General features: G+C 38.1%; 1 protein-coding gene across 5 annotated transcripts in view; it reads left to right on the forward strand.

Annotated features, from left to right (window-relative positions):
• The window catches only part of G3BP2 (G3BP stress granule assembly factor 2), a 79,459-nt gene extending 72,692 nt beyond the window's left edge, over window positions 1–6,767 (forward strand). For all 5 annotated transcript variants that reach the window (XM_006931055.5, XM_023253042.2, XM_003985278.6 and 2 more), the window contains 4 exons: window positions 1,162–1,264; window positions 2,477–2,605; window positions 3,158–3,276; window positions 3,763–6,767. In XM_006931055.5, coding sequence (XP_006931117.1) covers window positions 1,162–1,264; window positions 2,477–2,605; window positions 3,158–3,276; window positions 3,763–4,035 — 624 coding nt within the window. In that variant the 3' untranslated portion in view covers window positions 4,036–6,767. The remainder of the gene's footprint in view (window positions 1–1,161; window positions 1,265–2,476; window positions 2,606–3,157; window positions 3,277–3,762) is intronic.
• Window positions 6,768–16,631: the final 9,864 nt, after the last annotated feature.

The raw sequence follows: 16,631 nt of genomic DNA on the forward strand, positions 1-16,631 counted from the left end.
TTACAGAGGGTGAAGTCATTTACAGTAAATCGTCACTTTTGAAAGAAGCGTAACTCTTTATAACTTTCTGTATTAGAATTTGACCTTGCAAGTTATAATAATAATCAGTTATATAAGTGATGAAAGAATTTTTGAGACACTGGCTAGACTGGGGTCCTCAGAGATGATCAGTCATAAAGACATGACTGAAATCACTAGTTTTCTGACTTGGAGGACATTTTCTTCATATCCTGCTGAGTGTTTTCGGCACTCTTTGAAGGTGCATATGTTTTATCTCTTCCTTGGACCATAAATATTTGGGCAGTGGATGGCCTGAAGAGTTTGGGAATACTGAAAATGCCACTGTATTAAGGAAAAGGTAATAGCAGATGTTCCTTTGTTTTAAAATAGTTATTTTAATTATATGTGTGTAATTTTTGGCAGTTGGCAGAAATTTTTGGAAGGCATCTTAAAAAGTTCTGTTACTCCCTGCCTGAGCCTCCCCTCCCACGGGTGCAGTTAAAGAAAATTGTTGGGGTCTTGCATTCCTTTCCTATATGGAAGAACAGTAGGGTGGTGAAGGACTCCTTGATTCTGAGGTGCTTTACACATGTTTCTGTCTTGTTTATTTAATTTTAACTTACAGGTAGTATTTTTAGTTGCTTAGAATAAACTAAACTGTATAATTTGAACTATCTAAATACTTTTAAGGTTTGTGGGTGGAGTTTAGAACATTGGCTAAGCACTGGTAACATTTGAGGGGCAGCAAACTAGATAATTAGACAGTGTGTGTCATAATTTTGTCTAGAATAAAGTTGATTTTTTATTTTGCATATGCATTTACATGGAGTGGCTCATCTTGCATTTTTGTGATTTTTGTAGCAGTACCTTTAATGCTGTCTCAATGTGGATGTAAAGTTATTGAAAAAAACGTGGTTGTAAAAGCAGCTTATTTTGAGTTCTGTATCCTTGAATGGGAAAACAAACCTACCCTACAGTCCTAGATTGGTACAGAATATCTTTGTAAAACTTATTCCTCACATACATAGGACACTGTGTTAAAACTATTCTGAGCTTAAAATGACCATTATGTCTGCTGATGACTTGCTGGTAGTTGCTTTAGTTGTTTTATCCCCTGTGGAATGAGTTTATTTATAATGTATTTTTTTCCTTGTATTTTAGCCAAGAGTTGAAGCTAAACCAGAAGTTCAGTCTCAGCCACCTCGGGTGCGTGAACAACGACCTCGAGAACGACCCGGTTTCCCTCCTAGAGGACCAAGACCAGGTGAGTCAGCCCCTCTGTGGCCTTCAGCATTTAGCAGTTGGAAAGTTGGAAAAGACTGAACTTAAAGAACCATAATGTGTTTTATATGCAGTTCCTTTTAATACCAAATTTCTCAAAAGATTTAACTTGCTAAAGGTACAGGCTGGGGTAGAACAACTGACTTTCAGGGGAGGAGTAGTTGACATGTGGTAGAGACATGTATTTTGAAAGTGTAAAAATTTTGAGACAGATTTTATTTGGTTATTGTCACTGGTTCTAAGAATTCAAAACCGAGCTGCCAATAACCTACTCTCTTACTTAGCACTCTTATCTCTTCACAGATAAACAATAAGCACACCCCGATTCTTCTTATTTTGATTGTCTTAGGTATTAAGTAAGTTGCCATGATTTTTGACTTGTTTCCATTGTTAGCTAATATACGTAGCACCTCTATTTGAATTCTTTAAGTATGTTTAGATTGCTTTTGGGAGGAGGTGGGAGATCGTATCCGTCAATAGCCTATGTAATTTTTCCCACAAAAGTAAAATAAAGTGATCCGTTAATAAAGCAGAAGTCATGGGAACTGGGGTTTGTCCTAGTTTTGCTATTGCTTGAGCTTATGATCTTGGGTGAGAGCCTTAAATTATGAGCTTCTCTTATGCCATTTAGTTACTACACAAATTTTTCTTGTGTGATGCCTTTTTTATATGCCTCATTGTGTTTTGTGTTATTGAGAGGATCAAATAAAAATTTTTTGTATAAATTTGAGCACGTTAAAATGTATATAGCCTATTTAAATGAGATATTGTTAGTATTAAATTTACTGATTTGGCTATAATTTCGTACAACCAAAGATTAATTTGTAAATCTCAAAATGCTAAACAAATACTTAGAACAAATATATCTCACTCTCTGAACTTTGTTTGGTTCTTGGATGATGGCAAGAATTTGGTTAAGGAGGAATACTTGTACTAATGTTGGACTTTCATATAATCAGACCAGTAGATCTAGAAGAAGGAATTTTAGCAATCTAGTCAATACCCTCACTTTCTACTTAGTGTCATGTTGTTTTCTAACTAACCTACTAATAATAGGCACTTCCACCTCTGTTCAAGGAGCTCACTATCTTATTAAACTAAAACAGGAATATCTTTTATACATTCATTGCTGGTTACATAATAACTGGTTGTTATATATTATAAACTTTAATGTCTGTCCTGTTCCTTTTCTCAGGCAGAGGAGATATTGAACAGAATGAATCTGACAACCGTAGAATAATTCGCTATCCAGACAGTCATCAACTTTTTGTTGGTAACTTGCCACATGATATTGATGAAAATGAACTGAAAGAGTTCTTCATGAGTGAGTAGTTTATTTGCTTTATTGTAAAATTGAGCAGGGGGGAATAGAGCTTTTTTCATAATATAATTAGAACTTAAAAAAAAAAAACTTGTTATCTTTCTGTATACTGTATGTATCTCTAGGTACCAATCACTTTAATTGGTCAGAAGTGAGTAGAAGGTTATATTAGATGTTTCCCTGTGACTACTGAGTGTTGACTGGCCTAGTGATAGAGGTTAGAAGAAAGAGCTGATTCAGCTCTTAAATTTGGGGATAGGGTTCTTTTGGCAAATATAAGTCAGAAATAGAAAATGTCCTTGTCTTTGTGAAGCTATGCAGGTAACTTTCCTTTTGAAAGGACCAATTCAGAAGGGTAATGTAACAAGCGGTCAGACTAGTTGTTAGCATCTTTATGTGTATGAGTGAATGTACTTTAGTTGTCACTGGGTGTAGCAGCTTGCACCTTATTTGAAATGGTTCAAGTAGATTAAGGTTATTTCTCCTCAACACTTAAAGCTACAAAGTATTCTATTAAAATGTTTAATCCCCTTGGTGTAATATATATTTTCACAGGTTTTGGAAACGTTGTGGAACTTCGCATCAATACCAAGGGTGTTGGGGGAAAGCTTCCAAACTTTGGTTTTGTGGTTTTTGATGACTCTGAACCAGTTCAGAGAATCTTAATTGCAAAAGTAAGTGAAAGGACGTACATAGTTCAAAACTTTATTATTCCTATTGTATGTAACATTAACCTGGTGCATTTTAAAACCATAGAACATCTTTTCTTAATGGTAAAGCTAAAAGTAGTTTATTAGAAATGGTTTTAATGTAAAGACTAAAGATTTGTTAGTGGCTTTAAAGTCTGAGATGTGGATCATTTAATTTATTTTTTGAAGTTTATTTTGAGAGAGAGTGCATATGCATGTGAGCAGGGGAGGGGCAAAAAGAGTGAGGGAGACAGAGAATCCCAAGCAGGCTCAGCGCTATTAGCGCAGAGCCCGATGCGGTGCTCGAACTCCCAGATAGTGAGATCATGACCTGATCCAGGATCAAAAGTCAGAGGCTTAACCGACTGGACCACCCAGGTGCCCCTAGGTTTTTTTACTTCTGTAAGTAAGGGAATACATTTGTATTGGTGTCTAACCTGCCCATGTAAATGATTTTCTCTCCTTTTAAAGCCAATTATGTTCCGAGGGGAAGTACGTTTAAATGTGGAAGAGAAAAAAACAAGAGCTGCAAGAGAGCGAGAAACCAGAGGTGGTGGTGATGATCGCAGGGATATTAGGCGCAATGATCGAGGTCCTGGCGGTCCACGTGGAATAGTGGGCGGTGGAATGATGCGTGACCGGGATGGAAGAGGACCTCCTCCAAGAGGTGGCATGGCACAGAAACTTGGCTCTGGAAGAGGAACTGGGCAAATGGAAGGCCGCTTCACAGGACAGCGTCGCTGAAGCTCCACTGTTGGCAAAGTCTTGGCAGTGGTACATTATTCATCGTGTTTGCATTCTTGTTAATTTTTTTTTGGCTTTGGAATGTGACACAGCCTTTTTGATCATTTCTTTGATGTGAAAAGCATCTTTTGGTTATCAGTTAAATTGAGGTGGACATTATTTCCCCAATTTCACAACAGGATTCACATTGTTAATTTATAAATCTAGACTTGGAGAATTAAGGACTGAGAAATGACCGTATCTTAAACTATCTACAACAAAATGAACTTATAAGGACATGCCCAACTGAATTCAGGTCCTTTGAGTCAAAAAAAAAAAAAAAAATCCTCTGCTGCACATTTTGTTTAAGTGTTACTGTTTCTGCCTGTTAATGTTGGAAACACAAATAGTGCAATTTGTGCAATTGGAGAATCTTGCCTTTTTTCTTGGCTCCCCCCCAAAAGTACAACCCAACAGAAACTTGTTATGCACTCATCAAAATGCACTAATGGGTACTCTGAACTCATTAACATTGACATCTGCAACAGGAGGCAACAGGGGAAAAAACCTTTCATCTCTTTTTCCAGTAGAGAATAGTTTGTGAAATGATGAGGGCATTTTATCTGCTTGCTGTGACCAGCGTGTGTACACATAAACCTTAACAAGACTACAAGTATATTCCAGAAGGAAATCATTTAGTTATGAACTAAATAACAGAAATCAGAACTTTAAATGCTATGGTCTTGAATATTAGACCAGATTTAGTAGCTCCATATCTAAGATTTTTCTACCTGCCCCTCTTCAGTACAGGGATGGCTGGCTGCTGAACACACTCCTCCTCCTCCCCTTTCTCCTTTCTTTAAGCTGTGTACAGTGAAAATTGTCTTTACTGTATTTTTGTTCTCTGGTAATGTAATAAGCATGATGGTGCCTTCTATTAATACATCATTCCAGTCTTGCTGGTAATTTTGTACAGTATAGTGTATGAATTGCTGTGCTGCAAAGCCAAACAGCTGCAAAATGTTGAAAAATCATTGAAGTGTATAAAAATTGCAGTATCTTTAAAATCAGTAAAATTGACTAGCATATTATTTACCTTGTTCTTCAGTTAACAACTTTGTGTTCTCTGTGGGAGGGAGTCTTGTGTGTGTTTGGGAGGGAGAGGGAAGGAGGAAGTCAGTCATTTGAGTAAGTCTCTTGTTGACTTTTCTCTTAGCATGAATGTGAACGTTGAAGCGTATCACTCGAGAGATGCTTGGAAAAGTCAATCAATTTGATGTACATTTTTTATGACATTTTAAAAGCAGTCAGATTCCATAAACGGCAAGTAAACCTGAAGTGAGGATACTGCAATTTTCAGAGAAGAGAACAGCAGCTCCTAAGTGTTTGCATTTTCTATTTGGGGGGCAGGGAACTGTCATTCATTTTGCACAATTCTTGAACTGATGTCAGCACCCGAGTGGCTCTGAATTTAAGTCTGGGACGACATCTTTTATTTTTACATGAATCTCTAAACAATTCTGTGAGCAAAGTTTGTAGCTGCTGGATTATTGTCTGTCTTTATAGCAAGTTCCAGTAAACCGCAAGTTATGGCAAAGGATATCCAATTTTATGCTTGGAGCATTTGGTACATTACAGTTCCTGATGTTTCAGGCTAGGAGTGAGGTAAATTAAGTGTGACCACTTAAAGCTGCTTGTTAGCATGGAAGACTTCTCCATTCTTAGTAAAAACAAACAAAAAATGCACTTGACATAGTAGCAAACTGGTTCTGGATTATGGAACTGTTTGCTATTTAGTAAACTAGCAAATGATGCACATATTTTGTTTTTCATGTACTGGGCAATATAAGTGAAATCTCTCCATTTTTCCCCCTTGAAAGAGGTCTTCCATGTTTGGGGAAAAGTCTTGCACTATTGCATATATTTGGGGGACACAGATTTCTCATAGTTTCCATTGGGGGGGTGCTTAAAGATTTTTTTCCTGTTTGAACACTTTTACACTTTCTGATGTATAGTACTTGAAGTTCTTACCAGAAAATTACTTTTGAGTTTTGAAGCCTTTATTCAAACTACTTTTAAGTAAGTGGTTTATTGTCAGTGTTTTGGGGTTTTTTTATAGCATATTTCCCCTCTATTCTTTTATTTCTTTTTCCTTCCCTTTTTAAATATGTATGTAATTTCCAATCTAGGATATTGCCCTGCCACCCATGAAAACTGTTTTCTGGCACCAAAAGCAATGACAAATGTTAAGTGTAATAGAAAATTAGAGTAAAGAGCCATTCAGCTTCAGTCTTTACATACCATGGAAAAAAAAAAAAAAACAACATTAAAACATCACATGGAGAAGTTTACATGGTGATTGTTCACCTGCAGTACTGTGGACTTTTAACATTTTGTCCCCTTTTCAGTGAACCAGAGTAAAAATATTCATTGACCATTACTGTTATTTGCTGGTTTTTGTTTTTGATTTATTTTTGTTGTTTTTGTTTTTGTTTTGTTTTTGTTTTTGTTTTTGTTTTTTTTTTGATGGTAATATTCTATCCTTATGATACTATTGCAACCAAATTGGCTTTACCATCTTGGCTTTAGTAGGTATAGAAGACAATGGATTACCATCTTTATTGCTGTAATGTGTTAAGCATTATATGCTAGTAGAATCTAGTTTAATTGTTTCAGGTGGAAAAGTATTCTTTGAGTTTCCATTTTGAATGTGTTTGGACTAAACAAACAATAAACTACTGATGTCTGCAGCATTTATCTATGTCCCTAATTTAATCTGTAGATTTGTGTTCCAAAGTATTTTCTCCCTATTGCATTTCAAACAGCCAAGGAATTGTTCTAAAACCACCTGCTGCTTGTTTGTGAAATTTGATGCATAAAAAAGTAAAACATTTCAGTGTAAGACTTGAACATGGTTAGAGATCTGTCCCATTTCTCTTAGCTAACTGGTGTACAATTAAAGAATATTAAATTATTAATTTAAGTTAAATTCAGTGAAGGTGAGAACAATCTAAAGCAGACTACTTACTAAACATTTATATAAAGAAAAACCAAAACTTGAGTTTTCCAAAGGATTGCTACCTCCTATTTCAGAAGGAAAGGAAAAGAGGGATGGGAAGATTGAGGTTATCTGAAGTTAGGGACAGACCCAAGTCAGAAATTGGAACAAATTTGTCAAGCTCTAGAAGAATATTAAAGGGAAAGTAATTATTTTAGTCACATTTACAAGTATACATTTCAAATGAAAAATGAGGTCCTAATGCATATGTAATTTTAGAACTTGAGACTTTTCTTTTGTTAAAAGGGATGGTTATAAATGAATTTTTCCTGATACTGTTTATGAAGATTCCTTCAGTCAGTCTTCACAAGTTTGTACTGGAGCGAAGTCATTATTTCAGTGCTCTCAAGGAAGTAAGACTTAAGATTTTATTAATTTTACTTATAATGTAGTAACTTATCTAACTTTATAGCTGGGGAAAAACATTTTTTAGAAGGGATAAAAATATATGCCACACTGTATTGAAAACAACCACATTTCAGGCAAAAAATTATTTGGTCCAGAAGATTTATTGGAAGAAAATATATGAACATTTTAGCCACACAAGATGCTTCATTTCAGTTATGATACGATGATATAGGCTGTAGCAAGTGAAAGAAAACTTAGTGGATGGATGTTCATATTTGTCTTTTAAATTAGGACAACTGACTCGTTATATTTTAACTAGAAGAATGAAGACCCTTTTTTTTTCTATTCTGTGTTCCATAAGACTTTCTATTATTTAGTAGTAGACCCTTGGTTAAGTTGATGCCAGAGTTCTAAATTATTTTAAAATTACTGGATAAATGAATAGTATTACATCATGAAAGAAATATCCCTTTGTGATAAGATTTCAGTAGGTTCATACAGAGTAATTTTTTTAAATAATTTATGTCATTAAACCAAATAATTCCTAACAAAGTTTCTGGGTATTCTTGACAAATAGAGCCTAAAATCTTCAAATCTGTTTATGTATGTATACATATGTTTAATATGCTTCAGAATTAATAGGAAAGTTTTTAGCATTAGCAAATACCTGGCAAAATACTATAAATGTAGATTCAGAATTAAACATTCACAGGAAGATTACTATGCTTCTATTGCCAAATTAATTGATCTCTTTGTCCTTGATCTCAGATTTTTTTTCCTTCTAATAGTTTTGATAAAGTTGGCTGCCTATTTCAAATGCTTTCACTTTTTTTTTTTTAAGTTTATTTTTGAGAGAGAGACAGCAAGAGGTGGTGGGGCCAAGAGAGAGGAAGACACAGAATCCGAAGTAGGCTCTAGGCTCTGAGCTGTCAGCACAAAGCCCAACATGAGGCTTGAACTCATGAACTGTGAGATCATGACCTGAGCTAAAGCCGGACGTTCAACCAGCTGAGCCATCGGCACCAAAAATGTTTTCACTTTTGTGACAATAATATTCCTTTAACTGCTCTTGTTTCCTGTGCTTTATCTTACCACCTCACAACCCCTCTGAATCCCTTGTGCACTTACTCTCTTTCCTGGAAAACTTCGGGTGGTTTCCCTTAGGCCAGGCACAACTTCAGCTTCGGTTGATTATCCATTTAGTAGCTACTATGTAGTGAAATAAGAGGAGAGCTTTGGAGACAGCTGGGCTTTGGGAATTCCACTGTTGTTCTGTGCTTCTTCTGTAGGGTGGGTGATTCTGAGGATTCTCAGTGAGGTAATCTTTAAAGTATCTAAAACAGTGTAATGGGTCCTCTGCAAGTATTCGTTGTTACTTGTTTATTTTTGAGAGGGCACGGGAGGGGCAGAGAGCGCGAATCCCAAGTAGGCTCTGCACTGATGCAGGGCTTGGTCTCACAAAACATGATAGTGTGACCTGAAGCCGAAATGAAGAGTTGGACGCTTAACTGATTGAGCCACCCAGGTGCCCCGCAGTTACTACTTTTGACTTCATTGCATTTCTGCGGTCAACCTATTCTGTGTTCCAAACACATTTTTTTTCTTTTCTTTTTTCTTTTTTTTTTACATCTTTCAGAGAGAGAGAGGGTGTAAGCGGGGGGGGGGGGGGGGGGGGCAGAGAGAGAGGGAGACAGAATCTGAAGCAGGCTCCAGGCTGAGCTGTCAACAGAGCCGGATGCAGGGCTCAAACTCACATTTGAACCGTAAGATCATGACCTGAGCCAAAGTCAGACACTTCACCAACTGAGCCACCCAGGCACGCCCCCAGACACATTTTTTTTTTTTAACGTTTTATTTATTTTTGAGACAGGGAGACAGAGCATGAACGGGGGAGGGGCAGAGAGAGGGGGAGACACAGAATGGAAGCAGGCTCCAGGCTCTGAGCCATCAGCCCAGAGCCCGACGTGGGGCTCGAACTCACGGACCGCGAGATCATGACCTGAGCTGAAGCCGGACGCTTAACCGACTGAGCCACCCAGGTGCCCCCAGACACATTTTTTAAATCGTTTTTTGCTACGTACCTCATTGAAGTCCTAGGAAATTCAAAATTCCAAAATCCAAAACAATGTTTTCTCTAAATGATTGATGCATACCTGGCTCTCTAATAACAAACATCTCATTTTTTTGACCTTTTTATCATAGAAATATTTGAAGTCTCATCTGTTCTCAAAACTTTCCCTGTCTCCCTTCGATCAGTTTTTCAGGCTGTAAGAAGTGTGTGGGTGCATATTTAAGAAGGTGGCTGGCCGGGGGGTGGGGGGGGGGGGGTGGACCATAAAGGTCCTTGGTTGGTCTTAATGCTAAGAGCAATGAGAAGTTGAAGATTTTAACAAGTAGGGGCAGATAATTTTATTTTGAAAAATCTCTAGCTACATAGGAAACAAACTGAAGGAGTTCTGTGGCAAATTGATTAAATCAGGTAATGGATACTGCCAGTATTTCAGTCAAAAGATATGATAATAGACTGGTAGTACTAGCTCGTACTGAGGTGTACTCAAGTACTGTGTTAGAAATCTAAAGAATTTGAAAGACTTGGGGGGTAAAATGGCCAGGTTTTGGTGAGGGAAAGGGTAGTATCCAAGAAGAATTCTAAGTTTCTCACTTGCATAACTGGAGAAACAAAATGGTGTGTGGAACACGAGTGAAAAACAGGCTTTCTGGGTAAGGAGGCAGGAGTGCTAGTGAAACCTTGGATTTGGAAAGATCAGGCTATCTAGAATTGTGTAAAATTTTGGCTTGTGCCTTTTTATTTCAAAAGTTCTAAATGGCCAATTTTATGTATATTTACCGCAATATAAAAAAACAAACAAACGTGCACATTCTACAAAATACATGTAATCCAAAGGAATGAACTCTCACAGTCTAATCCATAGATGGTCCTTGTAAATACTTTGACATTTCCTATATACTATTTTCCTTTATACTATCTATTATACCATTTTTTGTGTGTGCTTTCAGTTTTGATGTTTACTTTTATCTTTGAGGGGTGCAGGGGAGAAAATCCCAAGCGGGTTCCACACTCGGCACAGAGCCTGACGGGCTCAATCTCATGACCATGATATCATGACCTGAACCGAAATCAAGAGTGGAACACTTAACCGACTGAGCCACCCAGGTGCCCCATTATACTATTGTTTTAATGACAAACCATTTAACATTTGATGAAGTGTTGACTGAGCAGCTCTGTGTACCAGGCCCTGTTCTTTTTTTTTTTTTTTTTTTTTTAATTTATTTTTTTAATACTTGTCTTTGAGAGAGAAAGCATGAGAGGGGTCAGGGCAGAGAGCAGGAACCAGAGAATCTGAAACAGGCTCCAGGCTCTGAGCTGTTAGCACAGAGCCTGATGCGGGGCTCAAACTCAAAAACCGCAAGATCGTGACCTGAGTCACCCAGCCACCCCCAGGCCCTCTTCTTGATGTTGAAGTTACATGAGTCAATAAGTCCATTGGTCTCCCTGAGCTTATTTACTTGATAATGGCGAAGACATAGTTGTAAATACTTGGCAAACCATGAAGATAAGGTAATACATGAGCAAGTGGGTGTCAGCTTTAGGATGGTGTTCCTCAATCACCCATTCCAGCACTCCAGCCCAGAGGATCAGCTAATGCAACGCCTGTAAAATTGGAAAAGCATGGAAGGTAGAAAGTGCCTGGAGTAGGTGAAGTAGGGTCAAGAGGTGGCAGAATGGTAAGAGGTGGGGTAGGAGAGAGACGGACTAGATCACCTAAACCAGGGTAAGGAGTTTATTTGATTTTTTTTTTTTTTTTAATTACTACAGCAAGCCATTAAGGAAAATTAAGTATGGGAGTGATAGAATAATGACAGGTGAAGAATTGGTGGAGGACAAGAATGGAAGAAGGAAAACTGATGTGCTGTTGTAGTTCAAGACTTCTATCTGAGGAGGGGAAATAGATTTAGCTTATTTTTTGGCAGCTGAATTTAGGTATTTTGATGAATTGAGAATGACTTGAGTTCTGGATAGCATGAAGATATTAATGAAAAACAAGACACTTAACGCTTTAAAATAGTGCAACTGGTAAAATATCTTTACACCCATTTTTATTTCTAAAACGAGTTTTCCGTAATATTTGAAGATATACTATGAACCACGTTTCTGATTTAATATTTAGGCAGGTTCAATGTCGTTAACTATTTTACAGCCGAGGAGACTGAAGCTCAGGATATTGCAGTCATGCTAGTATGAAATGATTTGAAACACTGCATTAGCCACAAGCGTCAATCTGCTTTAAAGGATAAGTTATTTAATTTTAGAAAATGGGTTTTTAAATACCAGAAATTTAAACTTTGAATGCAATGCATTTTTATCCTGGTTTTATTTTAGCAAATTGTAAAATCACAGCCTCCAGCATTAGTTGGATCCTAAAATTAAGGATCCCTTAATCAGGAACTCCATTCAGGAAGCACAGCAGTAAGTAATGAGGCAGAGTAGAAAATTGGAACAGAAGTCAAACATCTGCAGGGGCACCTCGCTGGTTCAGTCGGTAGAGCATGTGACTTGATCTCTGGATCTTGAGTTTGAGCCCCGTGTCAGGGGGTGGGGGTAGAGTTTACTTAATAAAAAGCCATTGGGAAGTCAAATCGTTGCTAAATACTATGAGTCTTTGAGCTGAGAAAAAGGAATACTTTTTGAGGGCCTATGATTTTACATATATTTTAAAATCTGATAACCCTATGAAGTTTTTTTTTAATGTTTTTTAAAAAATTTTTTTTAACATTTATTTATTTTTGAGACAGAGAGAGACAGAGCATGAACGGGGGAGGGGCAGAGAGAGAGGGAGACACAGAATCGGAAGCAGGCTCCAGGCTCTGAGCCATCAGCCCAGAGCCTGACGCGGGGCTCGAACTCACGGACCGCGAGATCGTGACCTGAGCCGAAGTCGGACGCTTAACCGACTGAGCCACCCAGGTGCCCCTAAAGAGATGAACTATAAAGCTTGTAGAGGTAAAAAAAAATTCTCACATACTGGTGATAAGGATAGCGACTTAGAGAACAGATGTGAATGACATTTCAAAGCATGATGACTTAACAGAAATGACTTAGAGTGATGTTTCAAAGCAGTAACAAATGTGTGACAGAAGTGAGAAGGATTTACACAGAAGTCAGTGAATATCAGAATCTTAGTATGTGCCAGAAATCTTCCTAGGTGCTGGTTAGTAATCCAGCCGGGTATAGCCTACCCTCTGGAAACTTGTATTTTTTGAGGGAGGGCAGCAACAAACATAGAAATAAGTAATTTCAGGGGTGCCTAGGTGGCTCAGTCAGTTAAGTGTCTGACTTGACTTTGGCTCAGGTCATGATCTCACAGTTTGTGAGTTGGAGCCCCACATTGGGCTCTGTGATGACAGCTCAGAGCCTGGAGCTTTCTTGCTTCAGATTCTATGTCTCCCTCTCTCTCTGCCCTTCCCCCTGCTTGTGCATTCATGCGCTCTCTCAAAGATAAATAAACATTAGAAAGAAAGGAAAGAAAGAAAGAAGGAAGGAAGTAACTTCATTCCTGATAAGTTCTGGGCACAATATAACTCCTTTAGTCCCAGCAGTAATCCTACGAGAAGGAGTACTGTTTATTTTACACAAGAGTTAATTCAGGCACTGGGGGTTAGCTATTTTTCCAAGATCACATGGCTAACAGAGGGTAGAACTAGTGGAGAATGCCATAGTGACAGGAGATGGGCTGTTCCTTAATCATTACTGAGGGTGGTGATGAAAGGCCTCTCTGAAGAGGTACATTTGAGGCCCCAAATGAAGGAAAACAACATTGGTAAGATCTGGTAGGAGACATTCCAAATAGAAGGAAGAACAGATGCACAGGCCCTGTGTTTGGAAGGAGCTTGGTGTGTTCAGGGGCAATAAGGCCAGTGTGTACTTAACAGCAGATATCAAGAGATAAGAGTTAAATTGTGGGTGGCCTTTGTAGTTCGGATTTTACTCTTGTACTGAGATTGTAGGGACCTGAACAGGGAAGGATGTGATCTGAATTAGTGTGTAGCCTGTCAGGAAGGGATATCAGGTGATGGTGATGGTGGTTTGGATGAGGGCTGCAGTTGTGAAGATGGTGATAAATTATCAGCTAATAAGATGTATTAGCTGTATCAGCTGATACAGCTAATACATCTTATTATGTTTGTTGCTGCCCTCCCTCAAAAAATCTCCTGTCTTGTAGGAGATAGAACCTACAAGACTTAATTATGGATTGGATTCTGAATGTGAGGGAAAAATAATGTTCAAGGATGATCCCTGGGATTTTGGTGGAACTTGAGTGGAGAGAGGTATTCTATTGAGATATGGAAGGAACAGGAGTAGATTGTGGAGGGAAAAATCAACAGTTCTCTCAGTCATGTTAGGTTTCCTATGTCAATTGGATATCCAGGAAGAAATGCCAGGTGGTTTGATTTTGGAATTCTGAGGAGAGCTCAGTGCTGTGAGTGGTCAATATAGGTCTTTGCAGGTATTGGATAAGATGAGATCATCTAGGAAGAGAGTGTACAAAAGAGGCTGAGGACTGAGCCCTCAGATACTCTCAACATTTAGGGTTCTAGTACAAGAGAAGCCTGCAAAGGAAACTGAGGGAGACAAAATATGGCAAGAACTGGTGTCATGGAAAGCTATGTTTCAAGAGTTTATCTCAGAAGGAAAGAATAGGCAGTTGTAGCAAATGCTGCTGACAGGTCAATAAAGGTAGTGAATTAATTAAACTGGTCTATCTGCTCTAATAAATAGACCCCCAAAATGTCTAATGGCACAAACACAATAGCTTTTTTGCCCCTCATATAAAAAATAGGAGAGTGGTGGTGAAGAGGCCACTGGTCTGGCTCTCCACCACAGAGTCATTTAGGAACACAGGTGAATGAAGGCTCTACTAGCTTTAATGTGTGGCTTCAAGATCACACTGTAGTCATCTTTGTTATAGCCAGCTGATAGAGAACAGGAATATGGAGGATCTTGAGTGGAGATTTTTATGGACCAAGACTGTGAATGGTAGATATCCCCTATTCCATTGGCTTGAATTAAGTCACATGACCCCAACCTCAATGGAGATGGCAGAAAATAAGTAAGCCATAATACATACAGGAAAAGGAACCAGCTTATTGTGAATAGTAATCTCTGCCATAGATGGCCTTGGCAGGATGTAGGCCATAGTGACTTTCAGGAAAACCTATTTCAGTGAAATGATAAGGATGAAAGCCCGAGAGACAACTAGAGGTAAGAAGCAAATAGACTCAGGGTGCCTGGGTGGCTCAGTTGGTTAAGAGTTGGACTCTTGATCTCAGCTCAGGTCTTTATCTCAGGCCCCAAGTGGGGCTCCACGCTGGGTGAGAAGCCCACTTAAAAATAAAAAACAAGAAAGAGAGAACCAAATAGACTTTTTCTGTAGTTTTGCTATAAAGATTAAGGGAGGAATGGGGTAGAGGCTAGAGGGAGATGGAACATCAAGGGAGAGTTTTTGTAAGAGGCATGTTGCCAATGCAAACAATGTATATTTTTCACATTGGAGGAATGAATTTCCAGGTTCACACTGCTGTTATATACATGTATGTTGAATTTGGCAAAGTAAGTGGTAATTATACTTTAGGTTTTCAAACCTGATCATCATCTTAATCACTTTTATATGCAGTAATGAGGTCATTGAATCAACTACTAGGTTGAGAACAGAATTTTCTCTTCTATGGCAAGTGTCCTTCCATCAAAGAACCAGAACTTCAAAATAAGTCAGTCCATTTTCTTCATAGAATGGTGGGATGTATTCACAAGTGCACGCTCTATAATAATACTGGAAATAAAGAGTACTTTGTGTAGTCTGAGGTTTTATGGCCCTTCTGTTCACTTGGTGACTCATTCGAAGGGATGCCAAAAACCTATGATAAATCAGTATTTCATGGGACCTAAGTGAAAGGTATTTTGTTTGTTTTGGCAAGAAACTGACTAAAGCACATTGTTTTGGGATGTCCAGATATATAGAGAACGACTGTCGCCAAGTGTCATTTAATAAGGATGATCACTAATGTGAGGAAGAGTTGGGCTACTGTAAGATAAAATACATAAATTTATAGAAAAAGATATCTTAGAAGGCCATGTATTTCTTGTCCTGTAGTCTATTTTTGTATTGAGATATAACTCACATACATAAAATCCATGCTTTTAAAGTGTACAGATCAATGGTTTTTAGTGTATTCACAAGGTTGTATATCCATGACCACTATATAATTCCACTATCTCATCACCCTAAAAAGAAACCCATACCCAGTAGTAATCACTCCTCATTCCCATCCCCCCCCCCCCCCCCCCCCCCGCGGTACCTGGTAACTACTAATCTACTTTCTGTTTCTATGGATTTGCCTATGCTGGAGACTACATAAATGGAATCAACACATGGCTTTTCATGTCAGGCTTCTTTGACTTAGTATAATGTTTTCAAGATTTATCCAAGTTGTAGCATGTGTCAGTACTTCATCCCTTTTATGGCTGAATAATATTCCATTGTATGGATATACCATGGTTTATCCACTCATCAGTTGATGGACATTTGAGTTTCACTTTTTGGCTATTATGAATATCAATGCTGCTATAAACATTTGTGTAAAAGTTTTTGTGTGAACATATGTTTTCATTTTTCTTGGGTATATACCTAGGAATGGAATTGCTGGATCATATGGTCCTTAGTCTCTTTTAACCTTTGTTTCTTTGCCGTATCTCACGCTCTCCTCTCTCATTGACAATCTCATGCACTCCCACACTCTTTTCTTTAGTTCTTTTAGAGTATTTTCACTTTCTTCAGTGATTAAAATGTCCTTCTCAAACTCTTCTAGTGTCTCACCTGAGTAGTTCACGTTATGATTTTTCATAAAAAGTTCATCATTTTTCATACTGTGACCTCATGGAATTGAACTCAATTCCAACGACACTTTTCATTAATCTTCAGCTACCCCAAGGAACAGCCAACATCCCACCCTTTAGAACTGATTGTCATCATCTTGTGTCATTTCCAAGGTCTTAAATTCACAAATTGCTTTAATAATCACTTTTTCTCCTGTTTTACTCCCATTACACTTCATGCCTGTGTGACCGCCACTCCTAGGGTGCCTTTGTATTATCAGTTTATTAGCTAAATTCTGTCATAATATGTCTCCCTAT

Source organism: Felis catus, chromosome B1 (genome assembly GCF_018350175.1).
Source record: "Felis catus isolate Fca126 chromosome B1, F.catus_Fca126_mat1.0, whole genome shotgun sequence".
NCBI classification, from domain to species: Eukaryota; Metazoa; Chordata; class Mammalia; order Carnivora; family Felidae; genus Felis; species Felis catus.